A 24,310-nucleotide genomic window follows, 5' to 3' on the forward strand; every position below is an offset into this window, starting at 1 on the left:
CGATGGGCCAAATAACCTCCTGCGCTGTAGAGATTCCATGGCTGTGATTCTCTGATCAGAGGCCTCAGATGCAAAAAATCAAACTTGCTGGCTCGGCACATCTTGGAGATCCTCCTTGATACTGACCCTTATCGATTGCAACCGGAGCAGATTCTGCATAATTTTCTGGAGTCAGGATACTTTCCTTTGTTCCTTTCTAGCCTCCTGAACACGTTTTTGAAGATGAAAAACCTCAATGTTTTCCTTGATAGCTTCCTACCAGTGCGTCAGGGATAATAAATCAAATCAAAAATCAAATTCTGAGGGTTTCGTGGTCCTCTATTCTTTGTAATCCCTTTTGAATATTCCCTCAATGTTTTCTGGGATCGACTGTTTCGCGTTCAACTTCCATATCCCCCTGCCAACCTCTGCTCTTTCTGTAAGTGACAGTTAGCCAGTAGGAGGCAGTGATCCGAGAAGAAATCCAGCTTGACGTTGGTGGATTTGACTGTGGGACACGAATAGGAAGCCTGTCCTGGAACAGATGGATGGTCTGGCTGTGACCAGGTGTATGAACGCTATATTCCATCTGCAGCATTGATGAAGACTTTGTGCAGCTTGGCATTTTCTCACAATTTCCATCAGGAGTTTGGATGTGGTATCCAGTTTGCTGTCGATCCTGTCCGATCATCCAGATGATGCACTTGACTTTGCCGCTTAGAACAATTACCAGGAGATTGTCAGCAGCAATGGGAGCAGCTGAAGGACAGCCAGCAGAAACAGTAGGTAAGCTTTGACTGTGGCAAGGTAATCCAAGGTTGCAACTTTTGATTCCTTTCCTACACATGAATCTGCACTGTCTTGGAATACACCTTTTGTAATGTGGTCTTGTTTTTTGAATGTCATGGATATCCTCCACCTATCTTAATTCAAAATGCCATCAGTTCAAACCTTGCTGTGAGGTTTCTATACATTTTTGGTTACTTGGTTTGACCTCTGGTCCAAATAAACTTGTGCTATTGTACTTTGGGGCCTTAGCAAAATTATGTGGTGTTTTAATGAAGGCAAAATCACCTTTCTCCAGAAATAGTTAAACTTCCTTAGATGATGAATGTGCAGGATGCATATCATTTAAAGAATTAACTACAATCTGCAGGGTGTCTTAACTTTCTGAAGAAATGCATTATTTCCGTTAAGGTAGTTGAAAGAACAACATCTGTTGTTAAAGACACCATTAAGCTGAGTAAGCAGAGCAGAAGATTTAAAAAATCGGGGACATAGAGATGACATGATAGGAAACCGGATTTGTGGTGTCATGGGATGTCCCTTTAAGAAATGTGTGTCTTATCAAATGGCTTCTGGGATGTCATTGTGTAGGTAGAGCTGGGCTGTGGCTCCAGCTTTTACTTTAGATTTTGAGCTGGGAGCTGTTTGTGGTTCTGAGTTTTATTTTCGGTTTAGACTTTTGGCTGCTGTATTCAGACTACAAGCATCTTGGAGTCTCTCTCTCTCTCTCTCTGCATGTTTAAAAGTTATAACTTTTTCTGGGAAGAATTCAAGTGAAACAATAAAGGGAAGTTGTTAAGGGTTAAATATAGAGTACTGTAGCTGTGTGGGGTATTTATGTTTGTAGTTGATAAAATTGCTTATTGTGGGTGTTTATAAAATGTTAACAGAATTTGTAGAATAAACTTTGTTTTGTTTCAAAGTTCTTAAGGCCTCGTTGAATAACACCTGAAAGGTAGGCCCTTATGCTCCTCATAACCAAAATATATAAACATTGAACATAGAACAGTACAGCACAGTACAGGCCCTTCAGCCTACGATGTTGTGCCGACCATTTATCCTAATCTAAGATCATTTATCCTAATCTAAGATCAACCTAACCTACACCCCTTCAATTTACTGCTGTCCATGTGCCTGTCTAAGAGTTGCTCCTTCTTAATATAAACAGTTGTAAGTCAGGTGAACTCCATGATATACTTTGGAGTTTTCATTATTAATGACTCTGACTCCACCACCTCTGCTGGCAGTGCATTCCACACACCCACCACTCTCTGTGTAAAGAACCTACCTCTGACATCTCCCCATACCTTCCTCCAATCACCTTAAAATATGTCCCTTCGTGATAGCCATTTCCACCCTGGGGAAATGTCTCTGGCTATCCACTCTATCTGCCTCTCATCACCTTGTATACCTCTATCAAGTCACCTCTCTGCTTTCTTCGCTCCAGTGAGAAAAGCCCTAGCTCCCTCAACATTTCTTCATAAGACATGCCCTCCAGTCCAGGCAGCATCCTGATAAATCTCCTCTGTACCCTCTCCAAAGCATCCACATCCTTCCTACAATGAGGCGACCAGAACTGGACACTATTCCAAATGTGGTCTAACTAGAGTTTTATAAAGCTGCAGCAAAACCTCGCGGCTCTTAAACTCAATCCCTCTGTTCATGAAAGCCAACACACCATACGCCTTCTTAACAACCCTATCAAACTGGGTGGCAACTTTGAGGGATCTATGTACGTGTTGTCTTTTAAAATCTTTCCTATTTCAAGACTGTGAGAAAAAACAACTTTACACCTTGGTTTCGATAAAACTAACTTCGTCTTTATTGACCAAAGTCTGCATGCAGATGGCTACAGGTTAGAGAGAGAGAGAGCTGTTAAGGTAAACCTGCTCATTCTTTCTCAAGCTCGCAAAGACATGGAGAAAACGTTCAATATTTATACAAAAGCTGTATCATTTTACAAAAACAGACCTTGTTCAAAAATGTCAATACAGTCATAACTTCTGATCAAACATGTTGTCATGGAAAGACCCTGACTCGGCTTATTTGCAGTAGTTTGTCTTTAGAGGATTTAAGACGTGGTCCTATTTTGTTTTTACCTCTGCCCTCATGATGCCTTGACGCAGATGGACCTAGGTCATGAGGAGGTTGTGTTATTAGGACATTCCTAGATCGTGGCTTTGTTATCAGGTTTTACTAAGGTCAGGCACTATTTTCCCTCTTCTGGCCTTGTATGATACAATTATGTGGATTCTTAGCTTTGTCTAGTTTGTCAGGGTCTGATCTTGGCACTCAGCTGACACAGCTGTCTTACACTTGGTTACATAAGTTGGCTATTTTTCCCATCATGCTATTGCTGAGTTTGTACACTTTCACATACGTGGACCCCAAGATCCCTCTGTTCCTCCGGACTCCAAGAATTCTGCCTTTAACCCTGTATTCAGCATTCAAATTCGACCTTTCAAAATGAATCACTTCACATTTATCTAGGTTGAACTCCATCTGCCACTTCTCAGCCCAGCTCTGCATCCTGTCAATGTCCTGTTGTAATCTGCAACAACCCTCAACACTATCTACAACTCCACCAACCTTCATGTCATCGGCAAACTTATTAACCCACCCTTCCACTTCCTCATCATTTATAAAAAACGCAAAGAGCAGAGGTCCCAGAACAGATCCTTGTGGGACACCACTGGTCACCGATCTCCAGGCGGAATACTTTCCATCCACTACCACTCGCTGTCTTTCTGCCAGCCAATTCTGTATCCAGACAGCCAAATTTCCCTGTATCCCATGCCCCCTAACTTTCTGAATGAGCCTATTATGGGGAACCTTATCAAATGCCTTACCGAAATCCATATACACCACATCCACTGCCCGACCTTCATCAATGTGTCTCGTCACATCCTCAAAGAATTCAATGAGGCTTGTGAGGCATGACCTGCCCCTCACAAAGCCATGCTGACTATCTTAAATCAAACTATGTTTTTCTAAATAATCATAAATCCCATCTCTCCGAATCCTTTCCAATATTCTGCTCACCACAGACGCAAGATTGATGGGTCTGTAATGCCCAGGGATTTCCCTATTCCCTTTCTTGAATAGGGCAACAACATTTGCCTCCCTCCAATCATCCGGTACTACTCCAGTGGAGAGTGAGGACGCAAAGATCATCGCCAACGGCGCAGCAATCTCCTCCCTCGCTTCCTGCAGTAACCTTGGGTATATCCCATCAGGCTCAGGGGACTTATCCATCCTGATGCTTTTCAAAATTTCCATCCCATCCTCCTCCTTAATATAAACAGTTGTAGGTCAAGTGAACTCCATGATTTACTTTGGAGTTTTCTAAACCCTGGCCCATAACAGTGGTCACCAGGATGAAAGGAAAGAAAGTAGAATTGCAGACCTTCAGTTCACCAATCTTCGCCACTAGTGATGATGGGCAGATTCCAGGCTCCAAGAAACTGACTGTATGAAAGTGTCTTAAAAAGGTTCTGCAGATTAGATATACTTGCATTTTAAATAACTCACTACTAAATGCTTACTGGGAAGCTGGACTAAATGAGATGCATCCAAGAGATCCTTGTTGGCATTGAGTGATAAAGGAGGTAGCGATCTGGTGATATTTTAAAGAAGTCCATAAATACATCAGTAGCATCTGGAAACTGGAAAGTTATTCATGCAGTTTCAATGCTCGAAAGAAGGAGCAAGATATGATCCATTTAATTACAGAGCTGATCAAGGCAGTGCATGACAATGTTGGTACAATAGCTAGACAGCAAATTGGCTAAGTAGTAATACACAGAAAGTGATGATTAATGGAGGAGTTGGTGACTAATTGAGTTTGAAAGGGAGCTGGTCTGGGTTCCCTTGATTAAACAGTTTGTAAATATATACATGAGAACCAACAGAATATAATGCTGTAAAATTTTCATATGACACCATGCTACACGATCAGGTGTCCAATTCACAGGGAAAAAAAATGAAGCTTTGTTGATCGGCCAAGAAATGGCAATTGGAGTTTAATGTGAAGTAGTGTGTGATGGTCGATGAAAGAATGCAGCGGTTGGGATTTCCATGGAAGACTGAAGATGGAGAGAAATCTGGACGTGATTGCTGATGATTGACTGAAACTATTCAACATTAATACCATGATATTGACGTTTTTAACCATTGGACATCTCCAACCATTTTACAGCTACAAAGTCTAGCCACTGTTGTAATGCCAGAAACATGGCTGCCAACTTGCACTCCACAAACTCCCACAATCAGCAATGTGATAATAACCAGAGAATCTTTTGCTGTGGTGTTGATTTAAATAACGTTGGCCAGGACACCGAGATAACTTCCCATCTCTTCTTAATGCCATGGCATCTTTTACATCCACCTGATGTGGGCCAATAGGGAGTGCAGTGCTCCCCCACTGTTGCACTGGAGTGATGAGAATTGATTTTTGCATCCCAGTGAGTGGGACTTGAACCTGGAACCTTGTGACTTGGGCGAAATGCTGCCACCTGACACTGCAAAGACAAAAAACTAAACATTCCATGGCTTGTTATATTTGCAAATGTGCAAGGGCAGCACGATGGTGTAGTGGTTTGCACTGCTGCCTCATGGCACTGAGATCCCAGGTTCAATCCCCGCTCTGGGTCACTGTCCGTGTGGAGTTTGCACATTCTCCCCCACAACCAAAATTGGAAAAAATGAATTGGGTACTCTAAAATTTAAAAAATATATATTTTCAAACGTGCAGCCTAGATTCCACAGAACACAATGGATCAAGATGCTGTCCTCTGTGTTTTAGACCAGAAGATCCATATTAGATTCCAGGCCTGCAAAGGTCTTTGACGATTATTAATATGTGTATCAAAGATCTAGTCAGGTGAACATTCATCAGGACCTACCATCAAGTGACTGAGCTGGCACCAACTCTGTTTTAAATGTATTTTAGGCAGTCGGTTACTGTAAGTGTTAAAAGGGGTGATCACCTAAGAACATTATTGATCAGGACATCTATCGTAATGCTGGGAAAAAGGGTTGAATCAATCAGCAGCACAGTTTGTAGAGATTAAGCTGCTTTAATGTAGGCCAGCAGATAAAGCAGCACAGTTTGTAGAGATTAAGCTGCTTTAATGTAGGCCAGCAGATAAATTTTCAGTGTAGAAAATGTCCGTTTCATTGGAGACATCGGTCATCCTTTACTACTTAGTGGTAGAAACATATTGTATGAAGCTGTTGATATTGATCTATTCTTTCAATGATGCCAAAGTGAGTAATGGCTCACCCGCTCAATTATCTGCAGCAGGCGCCAACCTTCAGGCCCTAACTGTGTAGCTTCAGTGGTTTTGTAAATAGATGATCAACATTGCATATTGTTTAACAATGCATAAAAATAAACTATTTCAAGCGTTGGTATGATCAGTTTAACTGTCTACAGCTAGACAATTAGTACTCAAATATAAGCTTTCAGTTATAAGGGGTGACAAAGCAATTCTCCCATTGTGCTTTCTTCTCTTTAGACGATTCTCCTGGTGACGTATTTTAAAATTTGAAATGGGATGGGCGGCATCGTGGCGCAGTGGTTAACACTGCTGCCTCACGGCGCCGAGGACCCGGGTCCAATCTTGGCCGTGGGTCACTGTCCGTGTGGTGTTTTCACACTCTCCCCGTGTCTGCGTGGGTCTCACCCCCACAGCCCAAAGATGTGCAACGAGGTGGATTGGCCATGCTAAATTGCCCCTTAGTTGGAAAAATAAAATAAATAATTTTAAAAATCTGAAACGGGAAGAGCAATACTGTTCCCACAAATCACCTATGTGTTGACATTCTTCTAGAATGTGCATGCAGATATTGCTTTTGGTCTTGACTGTGAAGCACCTCTTCTGTGTTGAAAACCATGTCTGGGATTTTGGGGAGAGCACATATCTCGTCCAAGTGGCCATGCTGTGTGTGCAGATGGCTATCTGGCAATGAAGGGATCATAGCTGAGCCTAACCCTGATAGCATTTCAGCACATTGAATGGCGCGATTATGTTGCCCTTTTTGAACGTAGGTATCGGGCGCAATTTTCCCGAAAACTTGACTGTTATTTTGATCACGAAAGCCGGTGCAATTCCCATTCGCTCGGCCAGCAGAAAGCTGGAATAGGAGTTGGGACAGAATTTGACATTGTGGTAATTGATGGAAGTTGTGCAAGATCTATTTAATCATACTGGCCACATCTACAGTTATTAGGTTTTTATTTTAATGGTGGGTGGATGAGTGACATGCCTATTCTACCATTAAAACTGAATTGTCGTTCCTAACTCTTGTTTTTTTTGGGGGGGTGCGGAGGGAGCATTTTTAGCTGTTTAACCCCAGGATGGTGTTTTAATGGTTAGAGCTCTGTCGCTAGTCTTGGAAATAATTGCAGGTGGTGAGCTAATGGCATTTAAAAAACTGCAGCCAATGGCAAAAGTGCAGTTCCCTCGCTGTCAGCTACATTTTGGGATTCAATCTGGATGACTTGCCTTCTACCAGTGGTGGCAAGAGCAGCTTTGTGTGTAGATGTAAGAATGGAGAGAGCAGAGTTGGAAGACCAACATGCAGTATATAGTGCTATTCTGATACCTTAATGTGAAACAAGTTGTTGGTTAAACATTAACGCTTACTGTGTTATGCATGAATATGTTAAAAACTGATGCTCAGTGATAACACTATATTTGTGTTTTATGGTCAGCCAGTAATGTGTGTTTTTCACTGCACTGAAGGATTTCCTGTTGCCTGATGAGAATTGAAGACTCTGGCAATATGTCACCAAAAGAAATTGAGTATAGGAAGATGACAATAACGGCTGTAAAACCATGACTCTGGATAAACTATTTTCCTGTTATAGTCTTGGTTTTCCAATTGAACTGAAGGAGCACGTATCATGTTTGAGCTGGTGGGACCTTCCTCCTCAATGTTCCTAATCCCCTACCTGCATCTCTATACATGCTGTCCATGCCTATTAAATGTTCAATGTATCTAACCTGTTGTAATGCTTTTGTCATGTTTTATTTGTGGATGTGTACATATATATTTTCCGGTTAATTAGGTTTGAAATGATTGTTGAGCATTCTCTCATGCATGGATTATTCATTATACCCCAGGTTCTGCTGGACTCCATGCGATATAAGAATGAGCTGAACGACATGAGCAGGATGTGGGTAAGTTCTGTGGAGTTCTCATTTATGAATATCCCCTGGTGTATGTGTCTATGTGGGGCCATATTTATCATGTCTGTGAGAAACATGTACAGGAATCCATTTTAAATGCTTTTCAAGGCGATAGGCATTTAGTGGTGTTTCTAAGAGGTAAATGGTTAGATATGTAATCATTGGATATGGGTGTACTTCAGGAGGTGACTGAAGATGCTTTTGAGCGAAAAAAGGTAGGAAGAAAAGTCCAGAGTGCTGGATCCTGATTGGTAAAGGCATTTTACCAACAATGGAGGATAGGGAGGGGAGAACATAAAATAGACCAGAGTCAGAAGAGCAGAAAATGGGAGCTGAGACATTGGGCCAAAGGATGTGTCTACCCACTTTGAGCTATTTGAGATGGGCATCATAAGATTTAGCACAGAATAGGACGAGACAGTTAAAACTCTGGATGGGTGGAATCTGTATGGAATGGAGATCAGGAATCTGATGAAGGTTGCTAAGAAATTCAAAGGCAATGAGGGTGAGGTATGGATGGGCGTTAATCTATGTTCCATCAGTAGAAATAGTGTTATGACACCCTGGCAAGTGTGCAGTCAATTCTAGCCCCACATACCCCGGAGTCACAACACAAGTGAATTAACCAATAATTCTGATCAAAATTACTGAAGTCGTTGGCCCCTGGATGTCCAATAATTATAGTCACCAGGTGTGTAAGTAGAAACACTAACTGTTTATTTATGACATGAATAATGATGAAATACACAGTAAATGCAACTGTCCCAGGCTCTACCGACACACACAAGACAAACAAACACAGGGGTGGGGTGAGGTAAAAATAATAAGGTTGAATGTCAAAAGATTCTTTGCTTCAAATGGTGATCATTTAGGATGCCTTCCTCACAGGACACTTGTTGATCGAAGTCTCTGGTTTACATCTGGTAATGGTCTTCCTTGCAGAGTCATTCATTCAGGGTCCCAGTTGGTTAGAAAATGTAGTACTCACTGGCTGCAGGCTTTCCAGCGGGATGCTTTATTCCTTATCAGACTGGGCCTTCAGCTCCAGGTTCACATTCAGGCATATATTTTCCTGTATAGACACATCAAACCTTGCCTTCAGCTTGTGGTTTGACTTCAAGCCTTTGCGGTCTCGAGAGAATGACACTCTTGCTGGAGAGAGAGTCAGCCTTCACAGTGGCCTTATGGAGAGGATGAGTGAGATCCTTTTGGACATAATTAATTAGAACCCTCCATCCAAAGTGCAGAATCAAAAGTGAAACCAAACTGGAACCCGTGACTCAACATTCCAGTAGGATCAGAACCAATCACCACCTGTTACTGGGCAGAGCACAGCCTTTTGGATACTTCTGTTTGAATTAAAGCTACAGGCTGCTTACAGGCTACTTTGCCTTAAAGCCACAGGTCCATTAAGCATCCATGGATCAAAAATGTAACAGCAAACATAAAAGAAAGCAGAAATAATGGAATAAACAGGGAATAAACACGAACAAACAAGAAGGACCCTTGCAATAAGCAGTCTGAGGGTCTGGGTGCTGAGCAGTGTACCAAGGTTGTTGATTGGCTTCAGCCTTAGTAGGGAGATGTGCCAGGGATTGGAATTTACCTTTGATACCGAGTTTCTGAAGGGAACCGAATAGGCAGCTTTGAACTTGAATGACCTATTAAATAAATCATTGTAGTAATTGTGTTTACTCTTTCATGTTATAACTGTAGCACCTCTTCCCTTTGTCAGATAAGTTAAAAGTAAGTGTCTTATGGCTTAACAAATGCTTTGTTAAATAGCTCTTATCCACTCCAGGTCCACACATGCATACTTTCATTGGCATTTGACAGGGATGTTATGAGACAAATTTGGCAAGTCACATTGGGTGAGATTAGAACAGGTGTAAAAAAATTGGGTCAAAGGGTAAATATCAAGCAAGGTTTATAAGGAGGAGAAAGAGGTTTACAGAAGGATTGGCAGAGAATAAGGGCAGCACGGTAGCATTGTGGCTAGCACAATTGCTTCACAGCTCCAGGGTCCCAGGTTCGATTCCGGCTTGGGTCACTGTCTGTGCGGAGTCTGCACATCCTTCCTGTGTGTGCGTGGGTTTTCTCCGGGTGCTCCGGTTTCCCCCCACAGTCCAAAGATGTGCAGGTTAGGTGGATTGGCCATGATAAATTGCCCTTAGTGTCCAAAATTGCCCTTAGTGTTGGGTGGGGTTACTGGGTTATGGGGCTAGGTTGGCGGTGTGGACCTTGGGTAGGGTGCTCTTTCCAAGAGCCGGTGCAGACTCGATGGGCCGAATGGCCTCCTTCTGCACTGTAAATTCTATGATAATAGGGCATCGACAGCTGAACTGGAAAGGACAATTTCCTAAAATTTTGATTGCCACATTCCCGGTATCGAAATTTGATTGAAATAAACGGCACTTCTTGAGTGACTTTACTTCAGTGGCTGCTGAGCGCTCTAATCCGCTGTATTACTACATGCAAACCATTGAAATATGCAGAATTAATCCAGAAATTAGTTTTGACTTAATGGCTTGGTCAGTAAAGTGCATTGCATAACTGTGGTACCAAGAAGGGAGGATTCCTGAACCTGTGCCATCTTGAGCTGGTATCATCCAGGTTGCCAGTAGTAACCTTGTTATTGGTCTGAGTGTTTTGGAGAGGCAAGGAAAGCAAAAAAACGCAAATGTGTTCATATTCGTATGTTAGATTAGGACAGTCCCTCACATGATTCAGCAGCCTTTTGGCACAAGCTGATTGAAGAAACAACATTGGGAATAGCCACTTGGGCCACATACCATGGAACTGTGCACCATTGTGAGCTTTTGTAGCTGGTTAATTGTTGAATCCTGCCAGATAGTGCACTTACTTGGATGTGTTTTAATGAAAATTGGATATCTGTACCATCATTGATTTTCATCAATGTCACAAGCGTCACCTCATCAACCCATCCTGTTTACTGCCTCAGAAACTAAGATGTCAACTTAAGCTCTGATCATTGTTCCAAAATACAAAGTGTCGTATCCTGGTGTTAGCACTTTTGTTTATTGATTTATTCAGATGTGACTGTATTGTGTTCTGATGAAAAGTCAGCAACCTGAAGCGTTAACTCTGTTTCTCTCGTCAGATTCTGACCTGCTGAGTAGCTCCAGCATTTTCTGTTTTTCTTTTAGATTGCCAGCAGTATTTTGCTTTGGAATGAGAGTAATGTGTGCTGATGATAAACTGGGAATAATATATGATAGTCTCAATGCTTAGAATTGTTTGGGAGACTGTGTTTAAATGGTTGCCCGGGACTGCCTTGTTTGAGGTGCAATACCGGCCTTGTTAAAGACGTAGCTTTGTCACTTATGGCTGATCATCTTCATTATCCGTAGCGTTTAAGATCTTTATTGTTAAAGCCTGGTGAGAACCCTTTAATATGCAAGGAAATTGCATTTTTGGGGAGGGGTGGGGGGTTGGCGGGGGGGGGGGGGGGGGGGTGGGAGGGAGGGAGGGGGGGGGGGGGAGAGGAGGGGGGAGGGAGAGGAGGGGGGAGGGAGAGGAGGGGGGAGGGAGAGGAGGGGGGAGGAGGGGGGGAGGGAGAGGGGGGGAGGAGGGGGGGGGGGAGAGGGGAGAAAGAGTTGAATGAAGGGAATTCATCTCCTGAATCCTGACCAGAAGAGTTACTCATCAGCGGAGATGATGAATCTGCAGCAGTCATTCTGAAACTTTGTGAAGCAGTATTGTTAATCATCTTTTGAAGATTGGAAGGAGCTATATCTGAAAGTTTATCACTCATTCTTACATTATTCTACTATTGACCAGTTGTAACCATTGTTCCTGTGCATTTCAAATCAAAGTTCTGGGGCGCAATTCTCCACTCCCACGGCGGTTGGGAGAATCGCCTGGGCCGCCGAAATTTCCGGGGCCGTCGGTCCGACGCCCTCCCGCGATTCTCCCGAGCGGCGCGAACGGCCCCGTTGAGTTTCACGGGCCGCAGGCTGGAGAATCGCTGGAGATACCCAAAATGGCGATTCTCTGGCACCCCCGCGATTCTGAGGCCCGGATGGGCCGAGCGGCCAGGCCAAAACGGCGGGTTCCCCCCAGCGCCGTCCACACCTGGTCGCTACAGTCGTGGGCGGTGCGTGAACGCTGTGGGGGGGCGAGGGGGGATCCTGCACCGGGGGGTACCTTAAATGTGGGGTGGCCCGCGATCGGTGCCCACCGATCGTCGGGCCGTCCTCTCTGAAGGAGGACCTCCTTCCTTCCGCCGCCCCGCAAGATCCGTCCCCCATCTTCTTGCGGGGCGGATGTGGACAGGACGGCAACCACGCATGCATGGGTTGGCGCCGGCCAACCCGCACATGCGCGGATGACGTCCGTTATGCGGCGCCGGCCGCGTCATCTAATCGGCGCCGCTTTTACGCGGGCGACAAGGCCTCGCGTGGGTAGATGACGCGGCCCCGATACTGGCCCATTGTCAGGGCCTGAATCGGTCGCGACTGGGGCCGTTCCGCGCCGTCGTGAACCTCGACGGCGTTCACGACGGCGCGGCCACTTCGGCGTGGAGGTGGAGAATCGCGCCCCAGATCTGAGGGGGTAATATTCTGCTCAATGGCTGAAACGATAGGATGAATCTACACACTTTTCAATACTGAACTCAATTGCGGTTGTTAATTGCATGCCTCATAAGCTGTGGAAAAACTGATTTTGTGGCCATACCAGATATGGATCATAAATGAGCAGGATACTTCCAGGAATCTTTGTGGAAATGTTGAAAAATAAAGGGGCATTTCAAAACACTATCATTTTAAATGAAGGACAGGGTCAGTCTAGGCTATGTTGCCTTCCCAGCCAGTAACTTGATAAGGCCACTGTCTGGCATCTGATGCCCATGGAACCTTTACGCAGGCATGTCACATTTAGGAGAGATAAAGCATGGCAGGAAACCTATAATTCATTATTTAGTGCATTGGGAGGACTGTTACTCTGATAGCATAGATGGTTTTGTGGTGAATCAACTTTGTGTTTCCTTTTTAATTAAAAAAAAACGCAAGTTCTCAAAGGTAAAGGAGTCCAGCCAGTGTGCTGCTGGGATTGCAGTTTTCAAGTTGGTTGAGGGGCAGCTTTGCTACTTTTAGCTGTGGTTTGGTTTGGTGAAGTTCACATTGGGGTCAGCAGCTCCATCAACATCATCTGTAACCAAGAAAGAGCATGGGGCCATCTTTAATAAGACCGTGTGGCCCTTTTTGGTTCAACTATACAAAATGTTATAAAAATCGCTTATTGTCACAAGTAGGCTTCAATTAAGTTATTGTGAAAAGCCCCTAGTCGCCACATTCCGGCGCCTGTTTTCTGAAATAATAGGATTAGTGCTCTCTAGTTGAACTGCCTCGATGAGGAAGATCCTGGGTTTCATCTCCACTGTGCTGAAATAGCTTACGTGTGTCAACAGTGTCTCCAGTAAAATAGAAAACTGGTAGATTTTTTTCAAAAATTGCATGAGTGGTGTCAAAAATAATATCCTCCTGATTGTAAGATGTGCCGTCTTTAAGCCATTTTCTGAAGAATTGCTGCCTCTTTACTTGAAGTTTTCTGCAAGATCATCATCACTTGGAAGTTCCCCTCCAAGCCACCCATCATCCTGACTTGGAAATATATCGCCGTTCCTTCACTGTCGCGGAGTCACAATCCTGGAACTCCCGCCCTAACAACAATGTGGCTGTACCTACACCAAATAGATTCAGCGGTTCAAGAAGACAGCTCACCACTGCCTTCTTGAGGGGCAATTAGGGATGGGCCATAAATGCTGGCCTAACCAGCGATGCATGCATCCCATGAATTAATTTTTTGAGAAGTTTTTTTTTAAGCCTTTAAGGCCCTAAGCTTTTGTTGTTTCATCATTTCATTCTTTAAGCTTTGTGACTGTCAGATGAAACTTGCCACATGGTTAAATGTTGAATAGGAAAGGTCAAACTACTCACAATCACAGGGTATGTACAAATAAGGAATGATGTTCAACCCATTTTAGTTCATTCATCCAAAAAACCCAACACCGTCCATCATGGCGTTCAACTGTTGTATTTCTTGAAATGATTTCGATTTTCTTTGCCTTTGTTCAACTCACGAAGGTCCATGACGAAGAAATTCACCTTAAGTTAAGGATTTCCTGACTTCAATTCTGAACTTGTGCTTGACTGAGTTTAAATTCATGCTCCAGATTCGTCTTCAGTGGTGTTTAAAATGTCATGTCTCAGTTACCACCTTTCTGGATGAGAAGTCAAAGTTTTTTCTTCATCAGTCAGTCCCCTAATGGCTGAAATCAGCTCTGTGGCTCTTCTTTCAACCAACTCTGATATTCAAATGCATCCCTTGTGTCCTTTGAATAATGAAGTGCAGATGTAGGCACACACTGGGGAGGATGCTGAGGTTTTGGAGAGGATGAGCGTAACAAATAGGCCCAGATGTAGTTCCCTTGAACCTGCTCCCTCATTCAATAATGTGGAGATGCCGGCATTGGACTGGGGTGGTCACAGTAAGAAGTCCTGCAACACCAAGTTAAAGACCACCAGGAAACAAACTTGTTGTACTTTATCCTGGTGTTGTAAGACTCCTTACTGTGCGTCATTCAATAAGATCATGGTGGTTCTGATTTTGACTTGAACCCCCACATAACCTTTGACTCCCTTGTAGATCAAAAATCTGTGTAACACTCTTTTTTTCAGCTGGAAATACTCAGAATCTTTGGAACTGGGAGCCATTTAGGGAAAAAAAAAAATCTGTGTAACTTGGTCTTGAATTTATTCAATGACTCAGCCTCCACTGTTCGTTGGCGTAATGAATTCCAAAGATTAACGACCCTCTAAGAGAGGAAAAGCCCCTTATCCTCATTTTCTATCGGAGACCCCTTTTTTAAACTGTGCTCCCAATTTTGAATTCCCCAATGAATGGAATCATCCTCTCAACATTACCCTCTCGAGCCGCCTCAGAATTTTATACATTTCAATCCGATCACCTCATTCTTTTAAACTCCAATAATTATAAGTCCGTGTAATCAACTATTCCTCATAAGACATCCCCTTTATCCCAGGAATAAGGCTCGTGAACCTTCTCTGAACTGCATGAAATGCAAGCAGATCCTTAAATAAACTAGGAGACCACAAGTGTACACACTACTTATTTTAGGTTCACCAATACCCTATACAGTTGCGACAAGACTTGCCTACTTTTATACTCCATCCCCTTGCATTAAAGTCCAACATTCCATTTGCCTTTTTAATCACCTGCTGTACCTGCATGCCAGCTTTTTGAGATCCAGGGAGATTTAGCACAATCATACCAAGGACCTGGGGCTTCCGTTCCAGGGAGAAACCGGAGAAACTGATGGTGTTCTTCTGTGAACAGAGAAAGTTAACGGAAAATTTAATAGGTTTGTTCAAAATCGCTGGAAATTTTTGATAGAATAAATGAGGAGGAACTGTTTCCATGGGCCGCAGGGTTGTTGACCAGAGTGTGCAGATTTGAGATGAATGGGAGAAAAAATAGCCAGCAGGGATGAGTTTTCTTTTCACTGTGCATGTTGTTATGATCTGATATGCACTCCCTGAAATTGTGGTGGAAGCAGATGAGATAGTAACTTGCAGCAAAAACATTTTTCTGAGCAATTGAGAAAGAGGAGAGTGGGGACTAGTTAGGTAGCTCAGTCAGAGGTGATGTGGGTGTGAAGGACTCAGTGGGCATCTTCTCTGCTGTCTGATTCTCTGCCCCTATGATGGCTTTGTGATTAAATGTAGGGCCTGGCCTAGGGCTGTTGCACAGACCAGAAGGCCACATTCCAGTTACATTTTGTGCTAAGTTAGCATGTTTGGTGGGGTAATGTAAGGACAGTTGGCCTCTGATGTTTTGAACAATTCGGCTAGGATTCCTCTTCCTGACTACTACCCAGTGATTCCTGCTGTAAACTCTTTGTTTTGTAAGGACATGGATTGAATCCAGGTTTGGGTTTGACTGTCATGTACTTAGAAAATCTGCTGACATTTGCTGTCTGGCCTCAGTCAGTAACAGTAGCCACTTGAGTGAACTGCGCAAAATCTCCATTGGCTGTTGAACGAAATAACAGCAACAATCTACCTCCAGAACAGAAAGGAGAAAAATTGAACTGAATAATATCTGCAACAGAGATGATATATATAATAGATCATAGGGGATCTGGAGTCTGCTATCTGATATTTAATCCAATGATTTTTCTGTCTATCATAGAATCTACAGTGCAGAAGGAGGCCATTCGGCCCGTCGAGTCTGCACCGGCTCTTGGAAAGAGCACCCTACCCAAGATCAACACCTCCACCCTATCCCCATAACCCAGTAACCCCACCCAACACTCAGGGCAATTTTGGACACTCAGGGCAATTTATCATGGCCAATCCACCAACCTGCACATCTTTGGACTGTGGGAGGAAACCGGAGCACCCGGAGGAAACCCATGCACACACGGGGAGGATGTGCAGACTCCGCACAGACAGTGACCCAAGCCGGAATCGAACCTGGGACCCTGGAGCTGTGAAGCAATTGTGCTATCCACAATGCTACCGTGCTGCTCTATATGTGGCAGGATTCACTTGTTGCTTCAGAGCAAGAAATTTACTCCAGCTTTATACCACCTGACCACCCTGAGATAAATGATAAATATTGCACACCACATAGAGTTTACTGACTACTTTTAGTTTTAAAGACAACCTGAAGGAAGTGTAAACTTTAAATCACATATTCTCCGTTATTTACATTATTATTTTTTTGCTCCATCTCTGGTGGGTTTGCAGTATTTTCATCGATGCAGGCACTTTATTTTCTTTCTCCTTTCCTTTCCGGTATTTTCATAGTCATCAAATGAAACTCCTCCCCTCTTTTATTCTCATAGCAGATGTGTAATAATTTTTGTAACTTTTGCTAAAGCACTGCTGAAAGAGGCTATTTCCAATACTGAAACTCCCAAGTGGCCAGCACCAGGCCGAGGCCTTGGTGCCTCAGGTTGATTGCTTGACGTTCTCATTCAAGTACCCCCTGAGCATTCCCTCTGGAACTCGAGAACAGGAGTAGGCCATCCGCCTCCCAAGTCTCTTCTACCATTTATTATGATGGTGGCTGCTCTGTACCTCACATCCACTTCTTGCTTATGCCCTTGCTTAACAAAAAAAATCTATTAATCTCCAGTTTTGACATTTTCAATTGACCTAACCTCAATGACCTTTTGGAGGAGAGAGTTCCTCCCTCATGTTTATGACCACTGTTGTTGTTCTACATGGTATAATGTTTGCCTCTGTGGAGCAGGATTTGCACCTCTTGTGATGCCTGTTGGTCATTTTGTTTCTACCGTCTGCTCTCACACTTGCATTTTACCCAGAGGAGCCAGAACAAGCTGGTTCTCTTTATCTGTTTACCATGTGATGAGAGTGGTCATGTATATTCAGGATAATGTGGTTCTACAGATGCAGCACGAAAACTATTGTGGACGCAGAGTTTGCCCTTGTGGTGCTGCTGCTAGGCCGGATGGCCAGACGATTGAGACGGCAGCAGTTGCAGCGGCTGCAGATGCTCGGGGCAGCAGCTCATGTGCCGGTCCCCGCCCCACACCCTGAGGACCTGACCGCCAATCAGGGCAGCGAGGGACCCAGACAGGGTGTCCTGCGATGACCCAGGGTGTATAGGCATCGCTGGTCATTTGAATAGATGACTCGCGTGTCGCAGGAGGCTCTGCTCAACAAGGTGATGATGCAACACCTGTGCCATATCCTCGCGGACTTGGCACCACATGGAGGAGGAGGACACCCGCTCCCAGTGGCCGTGAAGGTCACCGCAGCACTGAACCTTTACGCCTCAGGATCATTCCAAGGCTTGAGCAGGGCTTTGTGTGGCATCTCGCAGGCCACAGCCCACAGGTGCATCCGGCAGGTCACGGGTGCCCTGCATGCCAGGGCGGAAAACTACATCAACTTTGACATGGACCAAGCCCAACAAGATGTCCGGGAAGCAGGTTTCTCTGCCATCGCTGGGATGCTCCAGGTCCAGGGGCTCACTGATGCCACACATGTTGCCCTGCGCTCACCGGGCCATCGCGGGGTGTCCAACGTTAACAGAAAGTGGTACAACTCCCTCAACAAACAGCTCATGTGCGACCACCACATGGAGATAATGCATGTGTGTCCCCGCTTCCCATGGAGTGTGACGACAGCCACCTCCTGGGGCAGTCAGTCATCCCCGACCTCTTTGAGTAGCACCCCAGGATGGGCGGCTGGCTCTTGGACGATGAGGACTTGGCTAATGACACCAGTATGAAGGTTGGTGACCAAAGCGGAGACCCGATTCAGCGAGGCCGATGCGGCCACCCGTGCTGTCATAGAATGGTGCATTGGACTCCAAGTTGCGGTTACGTTGCCGTGGCCGCTCCAGTGGTGCACCCCAGTATACCGCCCGGAGATTCGCCCGCTTTGTGGTGGTCTGCTGTGTCCTCCACAACCTCACGCTGCAGCAGGGTGACGTCCTCGAGGTTGCTGATGAAGAACATGTGGCCGCCACCGAGGAGGAGGAGAGGATGAAGTGGCGCTGGACGAGCAGGGGCTGGAGGATGAGGCCAGGGAGGAACCTGAGGACCAGCCGGAGGCTGCAGGACGGGCGGCAGCAGTGAGGATCCGGCAAACCTGGAGGGCCAGGTTCATGTGGCCTGATTTGCCTGATTCACGTGGCCTGGTCCACCCCTTCCCCCCTCTCCCATTTTCCACCCTCCCAGGGTATGTGTTATATCATTCCAGGGTGCTGGGATTGTGTCAGCACCGTAAAGTGGGTCATTGTCGATGGCAGGGGGGTGATGATAACCCATAGAGAGCTGAGCACCAGTGCTCTTAAATCTATGCCACAGTCTCACCCCTACCTGTCTGCTGAATGCTCGCTCACACCCATCACCTGCATGCAGTGTGCCCAGGGAGGAGAGGATGCCTTGAGAGGTGGGCCAAGGGTTCGGAGGTCGGCCTGCATTGCGTAAGACCGTGACAACACACATCGTGCAGGTTGTGCACAAGGGTGGTTAATATGTAATATAATTCCCCACTCTCCTGATGGTGCCTCCTTCCTCGTCTCTCTCTTCCCCCCCCCCCCCCCCCCCGCCCCCCCTTCCCCGTGCCCTCAGTGATCCTCGATGTGCTTGGTTTTCGTAGCTCTACCATTACGTCTAGGTGCCTCCTCAGGATGCACATCTGAGGTGGAGACAGCCAGCTGCTTACCTCGTCTCGTGGCCTTCGATGCTCCTGGTGGGCGTCCTCTGGGGAAGGAGAGCCCCAGCTCACTTGTCGACGGCACGTGATCAGCCGTGCTGCATTGTCCATGGGCTGACCCCGAGATGTGGACTCATCAGAGGGGCAGAACTCGGGTGGGCTGGTGGACACCGTCGCCACTCCGTGGGACAGGTCTGGGTTGACACAGCGCTCCCCCCCTGTCAGTGCAGACGGGGCCCTGGGGTCCACCTTGGGACGAAGGGGCAGCTGGTTCGAGCCCTGGCTGTCCCTGCATCAACTGGCTCTGCCAGCCCTGGCAGCTCCTCAAGGTCTGCACCATCATGTCGACTCACTCAGCGATGCTCCGCAGTGACTTGGACACATCCCCTAGTGACCGGGCCATGCACTGCAGCACCTCTGCAGTGCTCACCTGTGATTGGGACATGTTCCGCAGTTCCTCGGCCATTCCCATCTGAGAGCGGGACATGTCCCGCCTAACCTCATCAAGGTCAGCCTGGTATTGGGTGACATCCCCCTGCAAGGCAGACATTTTGCTGAGACCCTCAGCCATGGCCATCACCGACTGCACGATACCTTGGATACCTTCACTAATGGTTCCGACATCATGCAGCAGTCTCTCCAATGCGTTGCCACCCCAGCAGTGTTGGCCTCGGTGCCCAGCATTGTTGGCGACATCTCCTGCAGCTGCAGCCCCTGGAACTCCTCCAAGCGGCTATGGATCTGCTGGAGTGTCACTGATATATCTCTCTGAATATCCTGGCTGCGCCCTAAAGTCTCCATCAGCTCCGGGTAACCCTGTTCCACAGCCTCGGCATCAGTTTGGGACCCAGCTGCGTCCTGGAATCCAGCACTCCTCCGACTGCAGTCTCGACTGGGGATTCATGTCTCCACCAGATGTGCATCAGCAGCTGTGTGGTGCTCACCAGATTGTGCTCCAGAAGCCTTGCCACTAACATTTGCCACCGAGGTGTGTGTATCAGCACTGGTGGAGGAGGGGGGTGACAACTGTGCCGTGACTATTACAGTGGCATCCTCAAAGCTCTCCTCTGAGCGGGTCTCCTGGGAGCCTGGGATGGGCCGCGGCTGGAGGACCTGCGGGAGAATGGACATGTGGTCAGTGGGAGGGATGGATCAGTCAGTCAGTAAGGCAATAACAAATCACGTTTGACAGGTCCCTTGGGTGGAGCTGGTGGTTCCTCACCTCAGCGGCGCCTGTCAGCCTCTGTGTGGGTGATCACTCTGCCCGTGGCCACACCAGTCACCTCTAGGGCACGCTCCTCAAAGATGGTGAAGATTCTGATGTCTGGCACCTCTCTGCCAGTCTGTCCGTGTGGAATTTGCACATTCTCCCCGTGACTGCATAGGTCTCACCCCCACAACCCAAAGATGTGCAGGGTGGGACGAGTGGCCACACTAAATTGCCCCTTAATTGAAAACAAAATGAACTGGATACTTTGTATTTTAAAATAAAAAAACACAATTGGCCTATATATGGCGCAGTGGTTTGCACTGCTGCTTCACGGCGCTGTTATGGGTCAGGGTTTAGAGAACCCCAAAGTGTATCATGGTGTTCACCTGACTCACAACTTTTAATAGATTGTTGTATGGGGAGCACACGGCCCACTATACAGGTGTGGTACACAGAAATGGAAAAGTATTTTTTAAAGCAAAACAATGTTTATTCTATGAACTCAAGTTAACCTTTTTAAAACATACAGTGAATATATATATATAGCAACCATTAATTCAAAGATAACCCCCAAAGAATTCAACTCTAAATAACCTGTAAGCTGTCCTTTTAACATCCAAAAGACTTAACAAATCTTTAAAAAGGAGCACATCAGAGTTTACATTCAATACTGAAAACATTTAAATTTCTGAATTCACCAAATGATCAAGAGATAGTCCTTCATGGCAGAGAGATCAACGGTACAGCTGCTTTGGCTGACTTCAGCTGCAACACACTGACAAATGAAACCAAAAAGACAGACACACCCAAGCTTTTCGCAAAGTGAAACTAAAAAGCAGAACCAGAGCTCCGCTCCACGCACATTCTGACATCACTGCAGTAATATGAGCAGCTAACCATTTCTTAAAGCGACATTCTCATGACAGCGCCAAGGACCCAGGATCTATCATGGCCCCAGGTCATTGTCCGTGTGGAGAATGCGTGTTCACCCCGTGTCAACATGGGTCTCACCCCCCGCAATGCAAAGATGTACTTTGTAGAATGCATTGACTTTGCTAAATTGCCCCTTAATCGAAAAAAAAAATTGTGCACTTTAAATTAAAACAATTGGCCTCTGTAATTAATGCTGGTGGCAAGGTGGGGAAAAAAATCAGCAAGCTTTTTTGCACTTGATTGCAATTTCGTAAAGCTTGCTTGAAGTTGAATGTATGTAAACATCAAACGCGGACAGGAACATCTTCAGTATATTGCTGTTTGGCTGAATTCCTTGATAACATTTTGATCTAAGTTTGTTTCGCACTGCAACACCAATGGCAATTCATTCATTTTAATGAATTGCCAACGGCTTTATAATCAGATACAGGAGCTTTTGTGTCTTGGCTCGCATATTAAAAATGGTCACTTCACCAAGGTGCTGGCATACAAGAACACTAACCCCATCCAGTAAGAGTCAGCATCCTAAACAGAGAAAGATGCAAAAACTTAGACAATACCAGAAGGCCACTCCATACAATTGCAGCTGCTCCGAACTAACAAATAATGCAGCAGAGGATTACAATGGAGTGCACAATTAGTAGTTGTTACTGGAACATTAGCTGTGCAGAAATTCCAGACAAGGTAACCCTGTCAGGCTCCTATTCAGAAGGACAATGATGTTATTACTTTCAGCTGAAGACAACACCAGCAGCTCAATATGGCCAAAGAACTTGATACAGGGTCATAACGGACATCCACACAAAGTCAGCCCTCATCCAATTCTGGCCTCTTGTACATCCCCAATTTACTTTACCCAGTCTTCAACTGCCTAGGCTGTAACGGCTAGAATTTCTTCCCAAAGCATTTCTATGCTTCTTTAAGTCACCCCTTCAAACCGCTATCTTGGACCAAGCTTTTGGTCACCTATTCTAATATCAGTTTGTGTAGCTCGGTGTCAAGTTTTGTTTGGGAACCTTGGGTAATGAGATATTATAGGTTTCGTCAAAAAGAAAAAGGAGGCATTTGTCAGGGCGAGAAGGCTGGGAACAGACGAATATGAGGTGAATATAAGGAATATGTGGAATATAAGGAAAGTAGGAAGGAACTTAAGCAAGGACTCAGGAGGGCTAAAAGGGGTCACGAAAAGTCATTGGCAAATAGGGTTAAGGAAAATCCCAAGGCTTTTTACACGTACATAAAAAGCAAGAGTGTAGCCAGGGAAAGGGTTGGCCCACTGAAAGACACGGGAGGAATATGTGTGGAGCCAGAGGAAATGGGCGAGGTACTAAATGAATACTTTGCATCAGTGTTCACCAAAGAGAAGGAATTGGTGGATGTTGAGTCTGGAGACGGATGTAAGCCTGGGTCACATTGAGATCCAAAAAGACGAGGTGTTGGGCGTCTTGAAAAATATTAAGGTAGATAAGTCCCCAGGGCCTGATGGGATCGACCCCAGAATACTGAACTAGGCAAGAAGAAATTGCTGAGGCCTTGACAGAAATCTTTGGATCCTAACCGTCTTCAGGTGATGTCCCGGAGGACTGGAGAATAGCCAATGTTGTTCCTTTGTTTAAGAAGGACAGCAAGGATAATCCAGGGAACTACAGGTCGGTGAGCTGGAGAGAATTCTTCGAGACAGGATCTACTCCCATTTGGAAGCAAGTGGACGTATTAGCAAGAGGCAGCACGGTTTTGTGAAGGGGAGATCGTGTCTCACTAACTTGATAGAGTTTTTCGAGAAGGTCACAAAAGTGATTGATGCAGGTAGGGCAGTGGATGTTGTCTATATGGACTTCAGTAAGGCCTTTGACAAGGTCCCTCATGGCAGACTGGTACAAAAGGTGAAGTCACATGGTATCAGAGGTGAGCTGGCAAGATGGATACAGAACTGGCTAGGTCATAGAAGGCAGAGAGTAGCAATGGAAGGGTGCTTTTCTGATTGGAGGGCTGTGACTAGTGGTGTTCCACAGGGATCAGTGGTGGGACCCTTGCTGTTCGTAGTATATACAAATGATTTGGAGGAAAATGTAACTGGTCTGATTAGTAAGTTTGCGGATGACAAAGGTTGGTGGAATTGCGGATAGCGATGAGGACTGTCAGAGGATACAGCACGATTTGGATTGTTTGGAGACTTGGGCAGAGAGATGGCAGATGGAGTTTAACCTGGACAAATGTGAGGTAATGTATTTTGGAAGGTCTAATGCAGGTAGGGAATATACAGTGAATGGTAGAACCCTCGAGTATTGAAAGTCAGAGAGACCTAAGTGTACAGGTCCACAGGTCACTGAAAGGGGCAACACAGGTGGAGAAGGTAGTCAAGAAGGCATATGGCATGCTTGCCTTCATTGGCCGGGGCATTGAGTATAAAAATTGGCAAGTTGTGTTGCAGCTGTATAGAACCTTAGTTAGGCCACACTTGGGAGTATAGTGTTCTATTCTGATCGCCACACTACCAGAAGGATGTGGAGGCTTTAGAGAGAGTGCAGAAGAGATTTACCAGGATGTTGCCTGGTATGGAGGGCATTAGCTATGAGGAGAGGTTGAATAAACTCGGTTTGTTCTCACTGGAACGACGGCGGTTGAGGGGCGACCTGATAGAGGCCTACAAAATTATGAGGGGCATAGACAGGGTGGATAGTCAGAGACTTTTTCCCAGGGTAGAGGGGTCAATTACTAGGGGGCATAGGTTTAAGGTGAGAGGGGCAAGGTTTAGAGTAGATGTATGAGGCAAGTTTTTTACGCAGAGGGTAGTGGGTGCCTGGAACTCGCTGCCGGAGGAGGTGGTGGAAGCAGGGACGATAGTGACGTTTAAGGGGCATCTTGACAAATACATGAACAGGATGGGAATAGAGGGATATGGACCACGGAAGTGTAGAAGATTGTAGTTTAGTAGGGCAGCATGGTCGGCGCAGGCTTGGAGGGCT

At 45.6% G+C, this 24,310-nt stretch overlaps 1 protein-coding gene across 7 annotated transcripts in view; it reads left to right on the forward strand.

Moving 5' to 3' along the window:
- The window catches only part of hip1 (huntingtin interacting protein 1), a 402,236-nt gene that overhangs the window by 192,467 nt on the left and 185,459 nt on the right, over positions 1-24,310 (forward strand). For all 7 annotated transcript variants that reach the window (XM_072469314.1, XM_072469320.1, XM_072469315.1 and 4 more), the window contains one exon: positions 7,896-7,952. In XM_072469314.1, the coding sequence (XP_072325415.1) occupies positions 7,896-7,952 (57 nt within the window). The remainder of the gene's footprint in view (positions 1-7,895; positions 7,953-24,310) is intronic.

This window comes from Scyliorhinus torazame, chromosome 12 (genome assembly GCF_047496885.1).
Source record: "Scyliorhinus torazame isolate Kashiwa2021f chromosome 12, sScyTor2.1, whole genome shotgun sequence".
Classification (NCBI taxonomy): Eukaryota; Metazoa; Chordata; class Chondrichthyes; order Carcharhiniformes; family Scyliorhinidae; genus Scyliorhinus; species Scyliorhinus torazame.